Here is a 24529-nt window from a genome sequence, read left to right on the forward strand (position 1 = left end):
CCTGACTCTTGGCAACCCCATGGACTGTAGCCCGCCAGGCTCCTCTGTCTGTGGAATTCTCCAGGCAAAAATACTGGAGTTGGTTGCCAATTCCTTCTCCAGGGGAACTTCCTGACCCAGGGATTGAACCTGGATCTCTCTCATTGCAGGCAGATTCTTTACCATCTGCGCCATCAAGGATGCCCCATATAGAACTATGCTGTTTGTAATACTTTTCACACAAATAATATGTAAAAAACAAACATAAACAATGAGACATTTTTAACCTTACAGTACAATGCCTTGAAAGGTACAGTAGTACAATACAACAGTTGGCAAACAGGGGGACATTTGCGTCTTCAAAAGCTCACAACTTGAAAATTCACATGTAAGGGGCTTACTGTGTTATATAACTGAGCTTCCTCTTTCAAAAAATGATGACTGTTTATGCATAAATGGACTTCCCTGGTGGCTCAGGGGGTAACGCATCTGCATGCAATGCAGGAGACCAGGGTTCGATCCCTGGATTGGGAAGGGCCCCTGGAGAAGGGCCCGGCAACCCACTCCAGTGTTCTTGCCTGGAGAGTCCCATGGACAGAGGGGCCTGGCCGGCTAGTCAGTGGGTCTGCAGAGGCGGACGTGACTGAGCAAAGGACATACACATGCATGAAGGAGTTCCATGTGTCTGCTTCCTGATCAGTTACTGCGAGATTTATGTTTGACACAAAAGGAGCTTTCCTTGAATTTGCAAAGAGAAGGACATCTAGCGTGGAATTAACACACTGTGATACTCTTCACCTCTTCATGCTTTAGTCACAGAAAGTTAAAGTTCGAAAATCCCTGAATCCAAATTCATTTTACAAACTAAGAAAAGTAATGTGTCCAAGGTCACAGAGCTTTTATAGAAATGAGGACTGAGGGCAGGGGGCCCTGACCCCCATCCCTGTCTCAGCCCCTCTGCCAGCGGGTCTTTGTCCTGGTGGAAGCTCTGGCTGAGGACGCAGGGCTGTGAATCCCAGCGAAGCCTGGCCCGTTGCCCGCAGTCCTGTGTGATCCTGACGTGTGCCAAGGCTGCTGACCATCACTTGTACTCTGCCACCGGAGTGCTTATGGAGGGCGGCTGAGACCAGGGAAAAGGACAGGAATCCCTGGGTAAGACTCACACTCTGTTAGATACCAGTATGAAGCAGATCTACCCTAAACCTGAGGTAGATTTTTGTTGCGTTTTATAGTTTAGTACCAGAGACCCTTGGCCAGCCCTGGCAGAGAACGGGCACACACACGTAGCCCGTAACCCCTCCTACCCTCTTTGCCTCTCTCTCATGTCCCCATGACCCCAGAAACCATCACTAACTGACTGAGGTTTGTTTTTCGTTTTTTTCCTCATGGGCCCAGGTGCAGCCTCAGAATCCTTCTCAACACGATGCTTCAGGTGGTGTGGATGAAATGTTTGCCAACCCTGAAGTCGGCTTATTGATTTCTTAAGCTGATTTATTTAAAATATGATGTAAGCTTTGGTAACAACGTGGTTTTTAAAAGGGGCAAGTTTTTAAGAAGTGTTTCGTGTGCTTGTCTAGCCAGTTATCTCTGAATTTGAGGCTGTTTGAAAAACATGATGAGATTCTTTCCTTTGAGTCCATTTGTAAAGTGGTGAAGTTTGAAGGAAGCAGTAGGGTGGGTTTTGCTGTTGTTCAGTTGCTAAGTTGTGTCCAACTCTTGGCGACCCCATGGACTGCAGCACTCCAGGCCCCCCTGTCGTTCACTCTCTCCCCGAGTTTGCTCAGACTCACGTCCAGTGATTCAGTGACGCTGTCTAACCATCTCATCTTCTGCCGGTCGGTTTTAGTACAACGCTTTTCCTTTTCATTCCAATAAACTGAAACCCAAAAAGGGGACGTGACAGGCACTGATAAGGCAGCCTGTGTGCATCAACTCCTGATCCTTCCACCAGTGTTCTTTCCTAAGGTAAAACTAAGGCTCTGTTTGTCCCAGAGAATCCCCTTTACACATATTGCACTGATGCAATCATCAACAGCACCCCATTCACACTCAAGGTTGCCCCAGTTGGAATAATAAACTATGTGGTCACCCTACCTAAATCCAGGCTGCTTCAGAGTATCTTCAAAAGATAGTGAGAACTGAAAGGGACCCAGGATTGAAATCCTGCAGGAATCACACACTCTAAAAGCTAATTAACAACCCATGTGTAGTATTGCTAAGTCTTTAGTGCTAATTCACTTTAAATGAGAATTTAGAGTTTTTAAATTAGACATGGCTAATGATTTCTTAGCATATCCAACTTCAACTCCTTAGCACCACTTAAAAACATAAGATGTATTTGAATAAAATACAAATAAAGCATGGAACCCTATTCATTACATACTTCTCTCTAGAGTTTTGTAATGGTTGAATTAAGTGGTGATTCGTTGTGCCCAGAATGTTATAGATACATGTTAAATATTTCAGAACAAATTAATGAATAGTAGATGTTACAATAGATATTTTCAATAGGGTCTCAGTGGCGGATATGCTGGATGTCCAGAGAACATAACTAATTCATGTTAACCTAAAACAAAAGTTAGCTAGAAACTTTTATTTCAGAATTTCAGTAGGACCAAATGATAAATCATTCAGTAGCATCTACTCCATGAATATTTCTTGAGTTCATGCCATGTGTAGGGAGCTTACTACCTGCCTGAAGTCAGAGTGGTTCAGAGTTTTAAATCCAGATGACTGATGTGCACCTATTTTTTAAAAATTAATTGAGAGAATGTGTTACAAGCCCTTGAATGGGCACATTGTTCACATCCTGCTTTTGTTGATCTTGCTTCAGACCAGTGTATAGTTAGACTTGTCTCTAGGGCAGTTCCCTGGTGGTTCAGATGGTAAAGAATCTGCCTACAATGTGGGAGACCCAGGTTCGATCCCTGGGTCGGGAAGATCCCCTGGAGAAGGGAACGGCTACCCACTTAAGTATCCTGGCCTGGAGAGTTCCATGGACAGACGAGCCTGGCAGGCTACAGTCCATGGGGTTGCAAAGAGTTGGACAGGAGTGAGTGACTTGTACTTTCACTTTTCACTAGGGCAGTTCAGAAATTAGAGCACTGGGGCAAACTTGGTGGTTCCCCTTGGCAAGACCAAGCTTAGTAGGTTACTAAAGGGTATAGAGAGATTTTCTTATCAAAAGTTTCCAAGTTACTCTGTGTCTCCAGGGCCGTGAGCTTCTTCTTTAAAAAAAAAAAAAAAATTATTTATTTATTTGGCCTCACCAGGTCTTAGTTGTAGCATACAAACTCTTGGTTGTTTTGTTTTGTTTTGTTTTGTTTTCTGAGGCAAACGAACTCTTACCTGTGGCATGTGAGATCTTGTTCCCCAACCGGGGATTGAACCTGGGCCCCCTGCACTGGGAGCTCAGAGTCTTAACCACTGAACCTCCAGGGAAGCCGTGGGCTTCTTAAGGAGTAAGAACAGTGTTCAAGGTACAGATTTGCGTGCCATCATTCTTACCATCAGAAAACCAGTCGTCTGTCTCTCTGGCTGTGTTTGAAGACCTCTCCAGCCTCTGCTGTCCAGGCCTGTGCCCACCTGAGCCATGGGCACAGCCCTCAATGTCAGGACGTTTTTACAAGAAGGATATTCGGGGAAAAGAAAAGCATTCTAGATTTCTTTTAGCAACCACTAAGGCACACTCCAACCCATGACCCAAGGCAACTTAATGATTTACCATCAAACGGAGATTCTTCACCCTGTAACTAAAATGTCCTATAGCTCCAAACCACCTGTTCAGTTTTCTTTAGGGAACTTTTCTCTGCTTTGTTCCTTTGGAACCATAAAATGTGGTATGACAAGGGCTTCAAATCAGCCATAAACAACCTGTTGAGTTTCACTTCACAAATGTCAAATAAATCAGAGCTTCAGGGACCTCTGTGTCTACATGAAAACCCTCCCTTCATCTGCAGTTTTGTCCTGTTCTCCCAGGATTCTTGTGCCTCAGAGCTACAATATCTGGTGACGAATAAACATCTTTTGCTCTCTGAGATTCTCCAGCACAAGTACAGAATGTAAAAAGGTGTTGTGGACTTCAAGTGATAAAGACTCAGATGTACTAAACAAAAGAACAAAGCATTCTCTTTACAAAAAACCTCCTGCCAAGATGGACAAGGGCCTCTGTATAAAAGAGGTGTTGATTTTACGTGTTAAGAAGTGCTGATATTACTGTCCTGTATATAGTACAGTATGTGAGCGCAGAAGCTCAGTCGTGTCTGACTCTTTGTGACTCCACGGACTGTAGCCCGCCAGGTTCCTCTGTCCATGGGATTCTCCAGACAAGAACACTGGAGTGGGCTGCCATGCCCTTCCCTTGTGGGATGGCTCCCTTTGATGACTCTTTGACAGTCTTCTCTTTGCCTAAAACCAGCTGCCATCTGTATTCCAAAATTATCCCAAGTTTTAAGAGCTGACTTCCAATTTCTACACATATAATATCATGGAATGATAGCAAATAATTCATGACTGGCACCAGATATAGCCTTCATTGCTATAGACCAGAGCATGATAATGATGAATGGAGAAACTTAAAATCTCCACCCTAGTTCCAGCTGTGTTCCCTTCTGTCCACACCCTGTCCCAGCTTCCACATCCGGCTGCCTCCAACAAGCCAATGCAAACCAGAACGTAGTTGTCAGGACACCCCTGGGGGTCTGGTGGTTAAGACTTTGCCTTCCAATGCAACGGGTGCAGGTTTGATCTCCAGTCAGGGGGCTAAGCTGCTACGTGCCTTGCAGCCAAAAAACAAAAGCAAAGAAACAAAAAAGGAATCAGTATAGTAACAAATTCGATAAAGATTTTAAAAATGGTCTACATTAAAAAAGAATCTAGTGCAAACAAACTAGACTCTCCAAGATAGTTTGAGTCCCTGGCAGGTCCTTGAAATTCATGAAAGTGTTGATAAATTTTGGTATGCATGTACATATTTTCAGAGAGTAGCTCCTCAGTATTAATTTGGTTTTTAAATGGGTAGTTGCCCTAAAAATGGTTAAGGTAAATTAACTCCTCAACACTTTCATTACTGTGAAACTCTAGTTGAAAATTTCAACATGCAACCACCCAGAATTCCTAGGAAACACACATTGTGTGTGCAACCCCATGGACTATAGCACACCAGGCTCCTCTGTTCATGGATTTTTTAGGCAAGAAGTACTGCAGTGGGTTGCCATTTCCTCCTCCAGGGGATCCTCCTGACCCACGGTTCAAAACTGCATCTCCTGTGTCTCCTGCATTGACAGGCAGATTCTTCACCACTGAGCCACCGGGAAGCACACGTCTCTGAGGGAGTTACTGGTTTTGTAATACCTTCCTGCTCTGGTGACGGGGCTGGCTGTTGCCATGCTATTTCAAAGCACTGTCATTCTGGGTTAAGAAAGAGAATCAGTTTGCTTACCAAAGCCCTGAATAGTGATAGCTCATGATGAACAGTGTCGGATTCATGATCTTCGAAGAAGATGCAGCTTTGGGACCAAGGGTAAGCCTTGATCACTCAAGAGCTTTTGTGTAGCAGTGTTTCATTAAAGTATAAAAAGGCACAGAGAAAGCTCTGACATAGACACCAGAAGGGGGATGGAGAGGGCCCTCCTCGCTAGTCTAAGCAAGGGAGTTATATACTTTTTAATTAGTTATTACAGTAAATCAAAAGAGTGTCTCAAGGTTGTAAAGATCTTACTAGACCCACTCCCATAATTTACATTTTGAGAGAACAGGATTAGCCAGAAGGTTTTCAGGAAGGAGAAACTGTCCTCAAGCTGGATACATTGTTGTTACCTAATCCTTAGTACAGAATTTAAACTGAGTTGTTTGTTGTGTAATCATCAGTTCTGGAATTAAAGAAAAAAGTTTTATGTGACTAAGACTAAGGACTGTAGAGAGAAAAAAAGACATTTGTCCTTTCCTCCTCCCTGAGAATTCCAGACCCTGTGTCCTCCTGGAGAGCCCCAGACCCCTCTCTCCTCCTCAGGGACCCCAGACTTCTTATCAACCTGCCTAGGAATTTACTTTCTCAGTAGAAAATAAGAAGTTAGCTCCCCTGAAGCAAATTTTTTAAAAATAGAAACATTCTGTAAAAAAAAAAAAAGGAGGGGTGCAGTATTCTTCAGCGTTATGGAAGTGTTCCCCACTTTGATGTCGTGCCAGGCAAGAGGTGGGCAGAGGTGTCTGGCCCAGCAGAGAATGATGAGCGGATTAGGAGAAGGGGGACCTCCTGGCTGGTGGGAAGCTGAGGCATCACAGGAACACGGGCTGTTGTAAGAGGGGAAGGAGGAACATCAAGTGGAACTGGAGGCTTATAAGAAGCAGAAATAATGAGCTGCTGAGAAGGATGAGGTTACTGTCCATACATACAAGAGCACTGCAAATCCATACGAAGAGAGATTCTGTTCTTAGCACCCAGACTGTGGTCTATACACACCGTTTTCCATGGGAAAAAACCAGGATTCCTTGTAGAACTAGCTGATTCCAGGTCTAGGACAGAAACCTCGGCATCTTATCCTGCCAGAAAAGTCTAGTGGAATCTTGTTTGACGGTAACAAGAGACAATTCAAACTGCATTCCACTAGTTAAAGATGGAAATGTTTGAGCATCAAAAAGAATAATGACTACAATGGACTGAAACATATGAAATAGATAAAACCTGTGTTTATACTATAATCAAAAACAAACAAACTCATTTAACTCTCACAATCCCTCCATGAGGCAGGTGCTATTTGCAGTGGGCAGAATGTACCGCCATCCCACACCCAAGGTGCCTGTGCCCTCCCAGCCTTTAGAATTTGTAAATATGTCATTATATGGCAAAGGGGGCACTGAAGATGTAATTAAGGTTACAGATCTTAACTTGTGAGACTCACCTAGATGACTCCGATGGATCCAGTCTAATTGCATGAGCCCTTAAGCAGACAATTCTGTCCAGCTGAAGCTGGAAGCGATGCAGCAAAATGAGAAACCAGAGATTTCCGAATGGCAGAGGATTTGAAATATCATCGCTAGTCTGAATAACCAGTTGTTCAATCATGCCCAACTCTTTGTGATCCCATGGACTGTAGCCTACCAGGCTCCTCCATCCATGGAATTTTCCGGGCAAGAATACCGGAGTGGGTTGCCATTTCCTTCTCCAGGGGATCTTCCCAACCCAGGGATCAAACCCAGGTCTCCTGCATTGCCGGCAGACACTTTACTGTCTGAGCCATGAGGGAAGCCCCCGTCTGAATATGGAAGATGCAGTAGGCCAGGGAGGGAGGCAGCCTTTCGGATCCTGCTGAAAGCCGGCAAGGAGGCAGGGACCGCAGGCCTCGAACCTCAAGAAACTGAGTGCGGCCAACAACCTGAGTGACCTTCAAACTGATTCAGCCTCAGACCTTCCAGAAGGGTACACATCTCTGAGGACCCCTTGATTTGGGGCTTGTGAGACTCTAAGCAATGCCATACCCCAACATCTGACCTGCGGAACTAGGAATAATAAATGAGTATTATTTTAAACTGCTAAAACTGTGATGATTTATGGTGGAAATAGGAAAATAATCCCCTATTATCATCCCCATTTTACAGATAAGGAAACTGAAGCAAAACAGCTTTAAGTAACTTCAATAGATGAGGGCTCAGATATAGGTAGTTGGATTCCAGAACCTGCTCTGTTCCCAACCAGTATACTGTGATGCCTCTCAAAAGGAAGATGACGTCTTTGCTAATTATTCTAAGGCAGGAAGGGATACTCAACTGGCTCTGCTGTTATGAGGGAGGACACTTTTAAAGATGACTGCCTGGTAAACATGGTGCTACCTTTGGCCATTAGACTGTCTCATAGCCAGTCATATATGCTAGGAAGAGAGCAAAATACGCCAACCACCTTATAGCCCTGCTTTCCACCCACTGGGCTTATGGGCCACAGAGACACACATTAGCAAGGAAGAGAAAGGAGCAGTTCTTAACAGTTTTTTCCATGCACTTACCAAACACACATGAACTGCTGTATCTTCATAGGGAAGGGAAGTGGAGTGGTAGTCACACAGGGGTGTCCAACTCTTTGTGACCCCCTGAACTGTAGCCCACCTGGCTCCTCTGTTCATGGGATTCTCCAGGCAAGAATACTGGAGTGGGTTGCCATTGTCTTCATAGTAGGTTTAAACAAATCTAGAGCCTGCCTTGGTATCTTTAATTTTCTTGAAGAGCTCTCTAGTCTTTCCCATTCTTTTGTTTTCTTCTATTTCTTTGCACTGATCACTGAGGAAGGCTTTCTTATCTCTCTTGCTATTCTTTGGAACTCTGCATTCAAATGGGTTTATCTTTCCTTTTCTCCTTTGCTTTTCGCTTCTCTTCTTCTCACAGCTATTTGTAAGGCCTCCTCAGACAACCATTTTGCTTTTTTGCATTTCTTTTCCATGGGGATGGTCTTGATCCCTGTCTCCTGTACAATGTCATGAACCTCTGTCCATAGTTCATCAGGCTCTCTGTCTATCAGATCTAGTCCCTTGAATCTATTTTTCACTTCCACTGTATAATTGTAAGGGATTTGATTTAGGTCATATCTGAATGGTCTAATGGTTTTCCCCACTTTCTTCAATTTAACTCTGAATTTGGAAATAAAGAGTTCACGATCTGAGCCACAGTCAGCTCCCAGTCTTGTTTTTGCTGACTGCATAGAGCTTCCCCATCTTTGGCTGCAAAGAATATAATCAATCTGATTTCACTGTTGACCATCTAGTGATGTCCATGTGTAGAGTCTTCTCTTGTGTTGTTGGAAGAGGGTGTTTGCTATGACCAGTGCGTTCTCTTGGCAAAAGTCTGTTAGCCTTTGCCCTGCTTCATTCTGTACTCCAAGACCAAACTTGGCTGTTACTCCAGGTATCTCTTGACTTCCTACTTTTGCATTCCAGTTCCCTATGATGAAACAGACATCTCTTTTTGGTGTTCTAGAAGGTCTCGTAGATCTTCATAGAACCATTTAACTTTAGTTTCTTTGGCATTCCCTGGTGGCTCAGATGGTAAAACATCTGCCTCCAATGCAGGAGACCTGGGTTCGATCCCGAGGTTGGGAAGATCCCCTGGAGAAGGAAATGGCAACCCACTCGAGTACTCTTTCCTAGAAAATTCCATGGATGGAGGAGCCTGGTGGGCTACAGTCCATGGGATCGCAAAGAGTCAGACATGACTGAGCGACTTCATTTTCACTTTCTTTCTTCAGCATTTGTTGTTGGGGCACAGACTTGGATTACTGTGATATTGAATGGTTTGCCTTGGAAATGAACAGAGATCATTCTGTTGTTTCTGAGACTGCACCTAGGTACTGCATTTCAGACTCTTTTGTTGACTATGATGGCTACTCCATTTCTTCTAAGGGATTCTTGCCCACGGTAGTAGATATAATGGTCATCTGAATTAAATTCACCCATTCCAGTCCATTTTAGTTCACTGATTCCTAAAATGTCAATGTTTACTCTTGCCATCTCCTGTTTGACCACTTCCAATTTACCTTCATTCATGGACCTAACATTCCAGGTTCCTATGCAATATTGTTCTTTACAGCATCAGACTTTACTTCCATCACCAGTCACATCCACAACTGGGCATTGTTTTCTCTTTGACTCAGCCTTTTCATTCTTTCTGGAGCTGTTTCTCCACTCTTCTCCAGTAATATATTGGGCACCTCCCAGCCTGGGAAGTTCATCTTTCAGTGTCCTATCTTTTTGCCTTTTCATACTGTTCATGGGGTTCTCAAGACAAGAATACTGAAGTGGTTTGCCATTCCCTTCTCCAGCAGACCACATTTTGTCAGAACTCTCTACCATAACCCATACACGTGGCCCTACACGGCATGGCTCATAGTTTCATTGAGTTAGAAAAGGCTGTGATCCAAGTATTGTTTGGTTAGTTTTCTGTAATTGTGGTTTTCATTCTGTCTGCCCTCTGATGGACAAGGATAAGAGGCTTGTGGAAGCTTTCTGATGGGAGGGACTCACTGTAGGGGAATCTGAGTCTTGCTCTGATGGGTAGGGCCATGCTCAGTTAATCTTTAGTCCAATTTCCTGTTGATAGGTGGGTCTGTGTTCCCTACCTATAGTTTGGCCTGAGGGATAATGGCAGTAATAGTGACCTCCTTCAAAAGGACTTATGCCAGGACTGTTCTATCAGTGCCCCCGACCCCACCGCAGGCCATTGTCAACCCACGCCTTTGCCAAAGATTCCTGGACACTCACAGGCAAGTCTGGCTCAGTCTCTTGTGGGGCACAGTAAAGGACAGAAATGGTATGGACCTAACAGAAGCAGAAGATATTAAGAAGAGGTAGCAACAATACACAGAAGAACTATACAAGAAAGATCTTAATGACCCAGATAACCATGATGGTGTGATCACTCACCTAAAGGCAGACATCCTGGAATGTGAAGTCACGTGGGCCTTAGGTAGCATCACTACAAACAAAGCTAGTGGAGGTGATGGAATTCCAGCTGAGCTATGTCAAATCCTAAAAGATAATGCTGTTAAAGTGCTGCACTCACTATGCCAGCAAATTTGGAAACCTCAGCAGTGGCCACAGGACCGGAAAGGATCAGTTTTCATTCCAATCGCAAACTACCGCAAAATTGCACTCACCTCACATGCTAGCAAAGTAATGCTCAAAATTCTCCAAGCCAGACTTCAACAGTACATGAACCAAGAACTTCCAGATATTCAAGCTGTATTTAGAAAAGGCAGAGGAACAGAGATCAAATTGCCAACATCTGTTGGATCATAGAAAAAGCAAGAGAATTCCAGAAGAACATCTATTTCTGCTTCATTGACTATGCTAAAGCCTTTGACTGTGTGGATCACGACAAACTGGAAAATTCTTCAAGAGATGGGAATACCAGACCACCTGACCTGCCTCCTGAGAAGTCTGTACGCAGGTCAAGAAGCAACAGTTAGAACTGGACATGAAAAAAGACTGGTTCCAAATAGGAAAAGGAGTATGTCAAGGCTGCATATTGTCACCCTGCTTATTTAACATATCCAGAGTACATCATGAGAAATGCTGGACTGGATGAAGCACAAGCTAGACTCAAGATTGCCGGGAGAAATATCAATCACCTCAGGTATGCAGATGACACCACCCTTATGGCAGAAAGTGAAGAACTAAAGAGCCTCTTGATGAGAGTGAAAGAGGAGAGTGAAAAAATTGGCTTAAAACTCAACATTCAGAAAACTAAGATCATGGCATCTGGTCCCATCACTTCATGGCAAATAGATGGGGAAACAGTGGAAACAATGAGAGAGTTTATTTTCTTGGGCTCCAAAATCACTGCAGGTGGTGACTGCAATCATGAGATTAAAAAAATATTTGCTCCTTGAAGAAAAGCTATGACCAACCTAGAGAGTATATTAAGAAACAGAGACATTACTTTGCCAACAAAGGTTCATCTAGTCAAAACTATGTTTTTTCCAGTAGTTATATATGGATGTGAGAGGTGGACCATAAAGGAGGCTAGGCAGCAAAGAAATGATGCTTTTGAACTGTGGTGTTGGAGAAGATTCTTGAGAGTTCCTTGGAATGTAAGGAGATCCAACCAGTCCATCCTAAAGGAAATCAGTCCTGAATATTCATTGGAAGGACTGATGCTGAAGCTGAAACTCCAATACTTTGGCCACCTGATGCGAAGAACCGACTCACTAGAAAAGACTGATGCTTGGGAAAAATTGAGGGCAGGAGGAGAAGGGGATGACAGAGGATGAGATGGTTGGATGGCATCACCAACTCAATGGACATGAGTTTGAGTAAACTCTGGGAGATAGTGAAGGACAGGGAAGCCTGGCGTGCTGCAGTCCATTGGGGTCACAAAGAGCTGGACACGATTAAGTGACTGAACAGCAACGAACAACAAAATTTGCCTTCCAATGCTGTTTTGGTTTCTGCTGTCCATCAACATGAATCAGCCCCAGGTACACATACGTTCCCTCCCTCTTGAATCTCCCTCCTACCCCCCCATCCCATCCTGCCCCTCTAGGTCGTTGCGGACCACCAGGCTGAGCTCCCTGTGTTACACAGTGACTTCCCATTAGCTGTCCGTTTCACATGTGGTAATGCACGTATTTCAGTGCTTCTCTCTCGGTTCTTCCTGCCCTCTCCTCCTGCCCCTTGTGACCTTATAACCACTGTGTTGGTGATGGACAGAGGAGCCAGGCGTGCTACAGTCCACAGGGTCACAGAGAGTCAGACATGACTGAGGGACTGAACTGAACTGAGCTGAGAACCTGCCTCTCCTAAAAGACCAATGGATAAAAATTTATAGTAATATATATCACTTGTTATTTGCACAATTAATTAGCATCATTCTAAGTTTCATTTGCCTGACATCCTGGGAGTGGTTAAATCAAGTTTTATCATGACATTGATTTTCCAGTGAGAAACTGAGGCACAGACAGGTTAGGCGGCTGCCCTAGGTGGACACGGGTAAAGAGATATCATACAAACCCATTTCTTCCTACTCAAAATCAGGTACCATCTCAGGAACTTTCCCCTACATATCTATATATGCAAAGTATACTGGTTAATTCATTAGGGGAAGCCTTTTGTCTAGTGGAAGGAGAATTGACCCTAAATCAGGTGACCCTTGTTCAAAGTCAACCCTAAACCAATTTCTTACCACAGAAGGGAGCCTCATCTCTGTGAGACTCAGTTTCTCCAGCATAATGGGAATAAGATCTCACATACTTCATGGGTTATTGTAGGAATAAAATAAGATACTATGAGGTATCTTGAGATCTGTGACCTGCCAGACACATGTAGGTTTTATTACTATAATCTTTTCTCAACTTAAAATCGAATAATATACCTACTAGCTATAAATCCTGTGTGTGTGTGTGTGGGGGTTATTGTTATTTATGAAAAGCAACAGAGATATGCATGCCCAAATAATAATCTCAAAATTACACTGATTTGATTCAGGGACTCGTGATATGTGCTTTTGTGGTTTTAATATGCTTTCCTTATTTGAGTCCTGCTTTGATTTATAAAGATATGAAAATCAGCTTGTATTTGTTTGCTCCACAGCCAAGCCTGAGATTAAAAGTCTCTTTCAGATCATCCCCACATTTCTTAAGCCCCACAAAGTAGTTAATTGAGATTGACCACTAAGTCTTCCTGCCAGTGGGTCTGTGCTCTCTGGGGCTGGGAGGTCCATGATGTGCATTCCTAGGTTAGCCTTGCATATGACAACCACAGGGATTCCATTCCTCTTTTATCTCTAGGTGATGTTGGGGGTTCTGGTTGGCCTCCTTCCTTAAAAAGAATGGCTCAGACGGTAAAGAATCTGCTGGCAATGCAGGAGATCTGGGTTCCATCCCTGGGTTGGGAAGATCCCCTGGCCAAGAGAATGGCTACCCACTCCAGTCTTCTTGCCTGGGAAATCCCATGGACAGAGGAGCCTGACGGGCTACCGTCCATGGGGTTGCAAAGAGTCAGATGCGACTGAACAACTAACACTTTCACTTTTCACCTTCAAGATTCAAACTTTGTCTTAGCCTTTTCCTCCAACTTGCACCAGCTTAAAAGGGGGTGGAGGATAGAAACAGATCACTTTTGTTAATGCTGCTTCAAGGCTTCCCTGATAGCTCAGTTGTAAAGAATCTGCCTGCCAGTCCTGGGGTCTCTGGTTTGATCCCTGGGTCAGGAAGATCCCCAAAAAGAAATGGCAACCTGCTCCAGTACTCTTGCCTGGGAAATCCCATGGACAGAGAACTGGTGGGCTACAGTTCATGGGGTTACAAAAGAGCCATAGACAACTGAGCAATTAAACAACAAAAATGACAACTAATGCTGCGCCATGATGCCCTGGATCGAGGGATGCTCTCTTTGGGTATATTTTTTGTTTCCTTTAACATCATTACCTTCTTAGAAGATGAAAAGGGCAGGGGCACAAAGCTTCCTTGTATATTTAGGTTAGGACAATGCTGGAATAAGTGCAATTAAATACATGAAATAAGGCAGCAAGCCAACTCTACTGTGAGACTTTATGTTAAAATAATGATAAAATCTCACTGTATATAATGGATCCATGCCTGACAACTTATGAGCAAATCAATTCTTGAAAACGGATTCCAATTGTAAAGGCAACAGGACACTTTCTGTTCAGAATAATCTCAAGATTAATGTTCCTGAGATGAGAATGGTCATGTCAGTTAGCCGTTTTGTAAATCAGGATTTTTGTATAATGGAACATCATGTTTGTGCATTTATAATTAATGTGTATATAATTTCGGTGTGGGCTTTCCTGGTGGCTCAGAGGTAGAATCTGCCTGTTAATGCAGGAAACAGGGGTTCGATCCCTGGGTCAGGAAGATCCCCTGGTGGGTGGAATGGCAACTCATTTCAGTATTCTTGCCTGCAAGATCCCATGGAGAGAGAAGCCTGGCGGGCTACAGTCCATGAGGTCGTAAAAGAGTCAGACATGACTAAGCAACTAAACAACAACAGTTTAAGCGCACATGGAAATGCTCTAATGGAATGCTGCAGAATTTGGCTCCAGGAGACCTAGGTTTGAGTGTGGCCTTGCCGTTAGGACTTGGACAAATTGCTTAACATCTCTGATTCTCATTTGTCACGTTGATAAGCTAAAGATAGTAAAGTTGAAGAAATGAATATGATATAAGTTGATAAACTGGAAAACAAGCACATGCTGATGTGATTTTTCTTCTTAATGCGTTCAAAAACAGGTCTTGCAAGCTTGGAAGGGATACAAGAGGCATCATCCTTGAAATTACAACTATGGAGTGTTTTAGATGTTGTTCTGAATGCAAACAGAGGCAGAATATTCAGTAATTCAGGATTTAATTGGTTCTAATAAAAGACAGAGGCCTTACCCTTCGGCTCACCCCGTGGACACTTCATGCCACGAGTCTTTGTAAAGTGAGGCTCGGCATCTCCCCAGGCTTAGCTCGGATGAGCCTGCAGAACCCGGAGTGTGTGTGCTGGGCAGCACTGAAACCATCGCGGAAGAGACTTCCCACACTTGGGGTCCCTCCTGCTCGGAGCGCACTGTGCTTCTGTAGGCCTTTCAATTACCATTTTGAACACAACATCTTTTTGAAAGTTACTTTGCTTTGTTTGGTTGTTTAGGAGCTCACAAATGGCCCCAACTGTGGGAAATAAAAAGCAAATGAGGAAAAGGAAGTCTTTTACAGAGAAACACTTGTTCTGACTGTAGATTAGGCTCAGGACAAAGCAAGCAGAAAGAGGCAAGCTTTTCAAGAGCACGTCAGCTTTGAAACTTCAGGAAGGTCAGGGCAGGCTTGCTGGCCAGAAAGGCTCTTTTATCCCATTAATGTAACAGCTTCTGTGAACACAAATATTGTAGCATCTTGGCTAAGTTAACTGGAACTTTTTAAAGGAAATAAATGGCATTCAAAGAATTGAGTATGGCTTTCCAAATACAGTGGAGATAAAACAATGCCCAAAATTCCTCCATCACACTTCTCTGAAATTTTTCTACCATAGACTAGAAGCAAAGATTGTTTGCATGTCAAGCTCACCCCATGGCAAGTCATCCTGGCACGTAAGTCATGGTACCACCCTTTTCCTCTCTCTCAAAAACGATCCACCAAAGTGATGTATAGTACAGGTATGTCTAAGAACAACCATGATCTGACTAAATTTGTTTCTAAAAGTAAGTAAAGACTACAGCCAAAAGCCTGCCTATTATTTAATGGAGAACCAACTAAAGGCTTTCTTATTAGGGATAAGACAAGAATATCACTGTTTTCACTACTGTTTTAACAGTATGCTGTAAGTATCCACCAATGCAGTTAGCTAAGATAAAGCAATTTGTATGATAAGAATTGTAAAGACAAAGGTAAGCTGATCTCTATTTGTATACACTGTAATTATATATCTGAAAAGTTCCAAGGAGTGAATGGAGCTACTTTAAAAGACAAGAAAAGTAGTAAAGTAACAAGTTATAAATTTAACAAACTCTAATAGCCTACATACATAGTTAACCTCCCCCCCACCAAAAAAAAAAAAAAAAACAGGGAAAATGTGTAATGAAAAAGAACCCATTTAGCTTAGCACATATATATATAAAGTTTAAAAGTGTCCAAAGCCTATTTGTGGAAAACTAAAACACTACTGAAAAAATAGTAGATTTGAACAAAGGAAAAAGGACAAGCTATATTCTTGGATAGAAAGACTCTATCATTAAGAAATTAGTTCTCCCTTAATTATCCTGTACTTTTAACATACTCTAAATTTAAAATGCTATTGGTTTGTCAGGTGCAATAAGTTGATTATAAATTAATTTAGAAGAATAGTAAGCAACAATAGCCAGGAAAATCCTAAAAAAAAAAAACAAAAAAAACAAACAAACCTTCGAGAGGGCTTAGCTTTTCCAAATAATTTAAATGTATATAAAGAAAATATTATCACTATTTACACACCAGGAAGTAGCATAGTGCTGTAGGTCAGTTTTGCACGCTAAGTCATTCCAGTTGTTGTGACCCCAGGGACTGCAGCCCGCCAGGCTCCTCTGTCCATGGGTTTCTCCAGGCAAGAATACTGGAGTGGGTTGCCGTGCCCTCCTCCAGGGGATCTTCTCCACCCAGGGATCGAACCCAGGTCTCCCGTGGTTCCTGAATTGCAGATGGATTCTTTGCTGCTAAGCCACTGGGGACCCCCATAGGTCAATTATACTTCAAAAACAAACAAACACATTCATAGAAAAACAGGTCATAGCCGTGGCTACCAGAGGCAGGTGGTAGGAAGAGGGGGAACTGGATGAAGGTACAAAAAAAGGTCTCTTCTTGTCCTGTGTGTGTGCTCAGTCGCTCAGTTGTGTCCAGCTCTTTGCAACCCTGTGGCCTGTAGCCCACCAGGCTCCTCTGTCCATGGGATTCTCCAGGCAAGAATACTGGAGTGGGTTGCCATTTCCTCCTCCAGGGGATCTTCCTGACCCGAGGATCAAACCCACGTCTCCTGCGGCTCCTGCATTGGCAGGCAGAATTCTTTGCCACTGAGCCACCTGGGAAGTCTAAGAAAAAGGTACAAGCTTCCAATTATAAGATAAATAAGTACTGGGGAGGTAATGTTCAACACAACAAATATAATTAATACTTCTATATGTTATACATGAAGTTTGTTGAGAATAAAGCCTGAGTTCATATCACAGTGAAGAATGTATTTCCTATTTCTTTAGCTTTCTATCTATATGAGATGGTAGATGTTCACTAAACTCATTCTGATAATCACTGCATGATTTACATGAAGTGGAATCATTATGCTGTACATCTTAAACTTACACAGTGCTTTATGTCAGTTATGTCTCCAGAAACTGGATGGAAAAAAAAATACTATGAAGGCTGTATAATTAAAACATTTTGATGTTGATGCAAGAAGACAGATAAACCAATGGAACAAAATAGAAAAGCCAGAAATATACTATTTGCGTATGTAAATTTAGTACAGAGTAAAAGTGGCTACTCAAATCTGTGGGGAAGTAGTAGTCTTCTAGAAATTATCATTGAAATAAATGGAGAGCCATGTGGAAAAAAAATAAAACTGGCCTCATTCCTCACATAATATGCTAGGAGAAATTCCAAATGGATTAGAGATTAAAATGTAAGAAAAAGAAACATTTAAATTCTATTTCTGAGAAATATGTGATCACCAGAACCTGGGAATGTAAAACTATGATTTAACATCCAGAAACAATCAGGGAAAAGACTGACGTATTCAACTACATGAAAATAAAACAAAAACTTTTGCATGACAAAAAGAAAAAGGTTTCCATGAACAAAATAAAAATAAATGACAAAGTTGACAACATTGGAAATTTATAGCATGCTTCCAAAATAAACAGAAACAAGGACTACCTAACCCATAGAAGAATGAGCTGATAGTTTTAACAGGAAAAGAAGTGCATGTGTGCTCCTAAGCGTAGGTTGGGGTCTTGTGGACAGGGCACTAGAAGAGTCGGGGGAGGCCATCTGGCTGGGTGTAGGGTCCTGCAAGCCAGGAATGAAAACCTCTGCCCCCCTCATCCAGGCCCTCCCCCAGGGGCACCATCAGGGATGTCCCCTTAGCTCGGGATGGGAGATCTGAGGTGGGAAAGTGCTGCTGTGGCTCTGGCCTTTCTCTGAGGCGGTGGAGCAAACGGTTCTTAAACATATGAAAAGACCCTCAACCTCACTGGTAATAAGAGAAAGGAAAATTCTAAATAACACTGAGCTGCCATTTCTCATCTATTAGATTGGCCAAAAATTTTACAGCATGCTCTGTTGGTGAGGCTGTGAGAGGGCCGTCATTCTTGTATATAACCATAGAAATGCCAAGTGATCAAACTTATGGGCACAGAAATATAGGAGGTGTTTCATAAAATCATAAGCATTTCTCCTTTGAGTTAGCAATCCCAATTTTAGGGACACAAATATATGTTAGCAAAACTATGAAAATACACAGGCACAAGGCTCTTTGTTGCATGCTCATTCTAAGAGCAAAAACAGTAAACATCTTAAATGAACATCAGTAGAGGGCTGGTTGGATTAATTATAATACATCTACCCTTGGAGGATTATTTCTGCACCGTTGTGGCATGGTCTTCATGATATGAAGCAGCGACACTGTTGACCTTTTGAGTCAGATGGCTCTTTGTTGCGAGCAGCTGACATCAGGTGGCCTCAGCCTGCAGCAGCTTGAGGCAGGGCTTCGGTCCCCTGCCAGAGATGAGGTCGGGCTGCAGTCAGAGCGCTGCATCCTAGCCACCAGACCAAGGGTCAGTAACAAGGCCCTCACCCTCTGGCTTTGCAGAAAAAGAATTCCCACAAAGAAAGTGGTGAACAAGTACTTATTAGGAGGGAAAAGTGTACAGTACATGTGGACCGACATGTGGGCGCACTCAGAGAGTCATGCCCTCGTGACAGTTTAGGTGACTCAATGGGGCACTTCTTCCAGGTTTCCCCTGGCCAGTCATTCTGACTTGCCTGGTTCAGAGTCCATATCTGCTATGTCTCAGGTCCTCCTACGCATCTCTTAGCCAAGGTGGGCTCCACCGAAGAGGCTAGCTTGGCATAAGTTAGCATCATGCCCCTTGGACCTCCAAGGAGCTGGTCTGCACTTGTGTAGCTGGGGAGGTTTCCTGACAGAATGAGAGATATGTGGGCCATTGTTTTCTGTCTGGGCGGGACCCAGCCTCCTCTCTCCACCTTCCTGCTATTGCTGTTTCCACAGGGAGCCACCTCCAATCCCTTCACCCTGGTGCTGAGGGGCCCATCTGCCTCCGGCCTCAGCGCCCGCCTGCGCGTTAGGGAATGTTGAGCAGCTTCCCTGCCCTCTACCCATCAGGTTCTAGGAGAACTACCCCCAGATTGTGACAACCGAAAACCTCTCCAGACATTGTGAAGTGACTCTGGGAGACGAAGCCCTCCTTGGTTGAGAACTACTGATAAAATGTTAGGTAAAATAGCTTGTTCAGGGGAAGTGTATACAATATGTTTATGGCCCACCAGGCGCCTCCATCCATGGGATTCACAGGCAAGAATATTGGAGTGGGTTGCCATTTCCTTCTCCAAAAGTAGATGGATAAAATAGAACATTACTGGAAAAAATGGTTGCTTGTAGGAGAAGGGAATACAAGAAAAGGAAAAATAACAAAGCTAAGCTTGACCATAACTTTTCTGTAAATTTAACACTGGTAATTTTACATATAATATAAAATGAAGTTAAATGTTAAAAAAGCAAGTCAAAAATTTGAAAGTAAATGGAAGCAAACAAATTTATATGTGTATCCAGTTGGAAGCATGTATGCCCAGGGTAAACTCTTCTATATGACTTTACACCTACTAATTTGACCATATATCCCTAGTGGAATAAATCTAAAGGACAAAAAGAACTGCAAAAGAATATTAGATCAATCTGAATGACCATAATTGTAATTATAATAACAATATTGGTGTTATTCAGAGACTTTGTGGCACATTATTTCAGACAAGTGAATATTCAGACAGATGAATAAGTATGATGATGTCATTTTGCATGAGAAATGTCATCATGGGAGAAAGAAGATACACATGTAAAAGGAATGAGATTATGTAAAAACCTTGATGGGCACCTTGATATTGTTTTTGCTTTTTTATTGCAGTATAATTGACTTGCAATATTGCATTAACTTCAGGTATACAGCATAGTATCTCAGTATTTTTATACATTACAAAATGATTGCCACAGTAAGTCTACTTCCAACTTGTCCCCATGAAAAGTTGCTATAATATTGTCAACTCTATTCCCTTTGCATTACATCACACTACACCCTTGTGATTTATTTTGTTACTGGAAGTTTGTACCTCTTAATCCCTTTAACTAATTTCACTTAAATCCTCACTTCTGTCCTCTCTGGCAACCACCAATTTATTCTCTGTTTCTATGAGTCTGTTGCTGTTTTGTTACAGTTGTTTTTGTTTTTGTTTTTGTTTTGTGGTGTGTTTATATTTGTTATGTTCGTTTTTTCTTTTTGTTATGTTTGTTTTTCAGATTTCACATATAAATGAAGTTATATAGTATTTGTCTTTCTCTGAGTTATTTCATTTAGCATAATATTCTTTACAGCTATCCACATTGTCACAAAGGGCCAGATTTCATTATTTTTTATAGCTGAGTAGTATTCCGTTAAAACAATCTGTATCTGTGTATATATATATATGTATATGGTTGCTTCCATATCTTGGCTATAGTAAATGATGCTGAAATGAGCATAAGAGAGCATGTCTTTTAAAATTAGTGTTCTTGTTTTCCTCAGAAAAATACCCAGAAGTGGAATTGTTGGATCATATAGCAGTTCTGTTTTTTCATTTTTTTTTTTAGGAACCTGCATACTGTTTTCCATAGCAGCTGCACCAATTTACATTCCTACTAATAGTGCATGAGGGTTTCATTTTCTCAGCCTCCTCACCAATATTTGTTATTTGTGGTCTTTTTGATAAGTCATTCTGACAGGTGTGAGGTGATACCTCATTGTGGTTTATTTGCGCTTTCCTGACCATTGGTGATGTTGAGCACCTTTTCAGGTGTCTGTTAACCAGCTGTGTGTCCTCTCTTTGGAAGCATGTCTATTTAGGTCCTCTGCTTATGTTTTAATCAGATTGGGTTTTTGATGTTGAGTTGTATGAGTTCTTTGTACATTTTGCTTATCAACCCCTTATCAGATATAGCATTTGCAAATATCTTCTCCCATTCAGTAGGCTGTCTTTTTGTTTTGTTGATAGTTTCCATTGCTACACAAATGTTTTTCAGTTTGATGCAGTCCAGTTTCTTTTTGTTTAGATTTTTTTTTTGGCTTTCATTCCCACAGCCTAAAGAGACATATGCAAAAAATATACTGCTAAGCCCAGTGTCAAAGTGTATTTTGCCTATGTTTTCTTCTAAGAGTTTTATGCTTTCAGGCCTTACATTTAAATCTTTAATCCTTCTGAGTTTATTTTTTATATGGTATAAGAAAGTATCAATAATTCAATTTGTTTTGCATATAGCTGTCCAGTATTGCCAGCACTATTTATTGAAGAGGTTCACCTTCCCCAATTAAAGTCTTGCCTCCTTTGTCATAGATTAATCGACTGTATAAGCATAGGTTTATTTCTGGGTTCTCTGTTTTGTTCCATTGATCTCTCTGTCTCTGTTTGGATGAGGTACCACACCTCATTGATTAGTGTAGCTTTGTAGAATAGTTTGAAGCCAGAGAATACGATGCCTGCAGCTTTATTCTTTCTTCTCAAGATTGTTTTGGCTAATTGTTTTGTACAAATTTTAGAAATATTTGTTTTAGTTCTGTGAAAAGTGCCCTTTAAATAGGGATTGCATTTGAATTTGTAGATTGCCTTGGGTAACATGGTCATTTTGACAGTATTAATTCTTTCAATTCAAGAAGATGATTTGTTTTTCCATCTTTTTGTGTCATCTTCAACTTCCTTTTTCAGGGTCTTGTAATTTTCTGAGTACAGGTCTTTTACCTCCTTCAGTTCAGTTCAGTTCAGTTCATTTTACCTCCTTAGTTAGATTTATTCCTAAGCATTTTATTCTTTTTGATACAATTGTAAATTGGATTGTTTTCTTACATTCTTTTTCTGATAGTTCACTGTTTATAGAAATGCAGGTTTATTTACATTAATTTTGTATCCTGAAACTTTACTGAATTTAGTATCATATCACGTGTAAACAGTGACACTTATACTTCTTTTCCAATTTGACATATTTAATTTCTTGTCTGATTTCTGTGGCTAGGATTTCTAAGATGTAAAAGGATTTTCCAATTTTGAAAGTGGCAAGAGTGGGCATCCTTGCCTTGCTCCTCATCTTAGAGGAAATGCTTTCATGTTTTCACCATTTATTATGATATTGTCTGTAGGTTTGTCCAACATAGTCTTTATTTTGTTGAGATGTGTTCCCTCTGTACTCACTTTGTTGACCTTTATTGTAATAAATTTATGTTTAATTTTGTCAGAAGCCTTTTCTGCATCTACTGAGATGATCATACGATTTTTATTCTTCAATTTGTTAATGTGGTGGATCACACTGACTGATTTGTGGTTATTGAACCACCTATCCTTCCATTCCTGGGATAAATCTAACTTGATCATGGTATATGATCTTTTTAATTTATTGTTGAATTCATTTTGCTCATATTTTATTGAAGATTTTTGCATCCTTGTTCACCAGTAATATTGGCCTGTAATTTTCTTTTTGAGGGGTGTCTTTGTCTGGTTCTGCCAGCCTCATTGAATGAATTCAGTCGCATTCCTTCCTTTTCAATTTTTTGGAATATTTTGAGAAGCATAGATACTGACTCTTGAAATGTATTGTAGAGTTCTGTGATGCCATCTGGCCCCACACTTTTGTTTGTTGGCAGCTTTTTTTTTATTCCTGATTCAGTTTCAGTGCTGATAACTGATCTGTTCATATTTTCTATCTTCCTGATACAGTCTTAGAAGATTATAAGTTTCTAGGAATTTATGTATTACCTCTAGGTTGTCCATTTTACTGACATAAAATTTGTCATAATAATCTCTTGTGATCCTTTGTATTTCTGTGTCATGAGTTGTAACATCCCTTTCATTTTTAATTTTATTTATTTGGGGCCTCTCCCTTATTTTCTTGATGAGTCTGGCCAAAAGTTTTTCTTGTTTCTTGAGGTAGACTTGTATCATTATATACTTCCCTCTTAGAATTGCTTTGGCTGTGTCCCATAGATGCTAGATCATTGTATTTCCATTTTCATTTGTCTCCAGGCATTTTTTTTATTTCTTCTTGTGATTTCTTCAGGGACCATTGGTTGTTTAGTAGCATACTGCTTCAACTCCACATATTTGTGTTTTTTTGCAGTTTGTTGTTGTTGTTGTGGTTGATTTCTAGTATCATGTTGTAGTGGTTGTAAAGGATGCTTGATATTGTTTCAGTGTTCTTAAACTTGCTGAGACTTATTTTCTAGCCTAGCATGTGATCTCTCCTGGAGAATATTCCATGTGCATGTGCACATGAAAAGAATGTGTATTCTGCTGCTTTTGAATGGAATGTCCTAGATATATATATATGTATGTATATATAGAGAGAGAGATTGATATATATTATATATATAATATCAATTAAGTTCATCTGTTTAATGTGTCGTTTAAGGTCAGTGTTTCCTTACTGGTTTTCTGTCTGGATGATCTATGCATTGATTTAGGTGGAGTGTTAGAGTCCCCTGCTATTCTCTCCCATCATGTTTGTTAACATTTGCTATGTGTATTTATGTGCTTAATTGGCCTCCCTGGTGACGCAGTGGTGAAAATCCACCTGAAAATTTAGGAGATGTGGATTCAGTCCCTGGATTGAGAAGATTCCCCGGAGAAGGAAATGGCAACCCACTCCAATATTCTTGCTGGGAAATCCCGTGGATAGAGGGACTATAGTCCATGGGGTTACAAAAGAGTCAGTCACAATTTAGCGACTGAGTGATAGTGAAATCATGTTGGATAAATGCCTCTTTGCATTTATTATCCTTTTGTTGGATTTATTCCCTTAACATTAGGTAATGTCTTTCTTGGTGTCTTGTTGCAGTCTTTGTTTTAAAGTTTATTTTGTCTAAGTCCTGCTACTCCAGCTTTCTTTTGATTTCCATTTGCATGGTGTACCTTTCTCCATTCTGTCACTTTCAGTGTTTATGTATTTCTAGATATGAAATGAGTCTCTTGTAAGCAGCCTGTCTGTAGGTCTTGTCTTATTTTATCCATCCCGTCACTCTATGTCTTTTGTAGGAGTGTCTAGTCTATTTTCATTTAATTATTGATAAACAGGTACTTACTGTCATTTTGTTCATTGTTTTCTGATTGTTTTGTAGTTCTCCTTTATTCCTTTTCTTCCCTTGCAATCTTCTCTTGTGATTTGATGACTATCTTTAGTGTTTATTTGGATTCTTTTCTCTTTATTATTATTTGTGTGTGTGTGTTTATTTTAGGCTTTTGATTTGTGGTTACCATGAGATTTATATATAACATCTCTATGTATGGGTATTGATT

General features: G+C 41.3%; 1 protein-coding gene across 10 annotated transcripts in view; it reads left to right on the forward strand.

Annotated features, from left to right (window-relative positions):
• Positions 1 to 24529, forward strand: part of FAT3 (FAT atypical cadherin 3) — a 761607-nt gene that overhangs the window by 608418 nt on the left and 128660 nt on the right. Inside the window, exon 8 of one of the 10 annotated variants that reach the window (XM_043451904.1) lies at positions 1375 to 2818. The exons of the other annotated variants lie outside the window; for them this stretch is intronic. Within the exon in view, the coding sequence (XP_043307839.1) occupies positions 1375 to 1464 (90 nt within the window). The 3' untranslated portion in view covers positions 1465 to 2818. Of the gene's footprint in view, positions 1 to 1374; positions 2819 to 24529 lie in introns of those variants that run through there. 10 annotated transcript variants of the gene reach the window in all.

This window comes from Cervus canadensis, chromosome 29 (genome assembly GCF_019320065.1).
Source record: "Cervus canadensis isolate Bull #8, Minnesota chromosome 29, ASM1932006v1, whole genome shotgun sequence".
Lineage (NCBI taxonomy): Eukaryota > Metazoa > Chordata > Mammalia > Artiodactyla > Cervidae > Cervus > Cervus canadensis.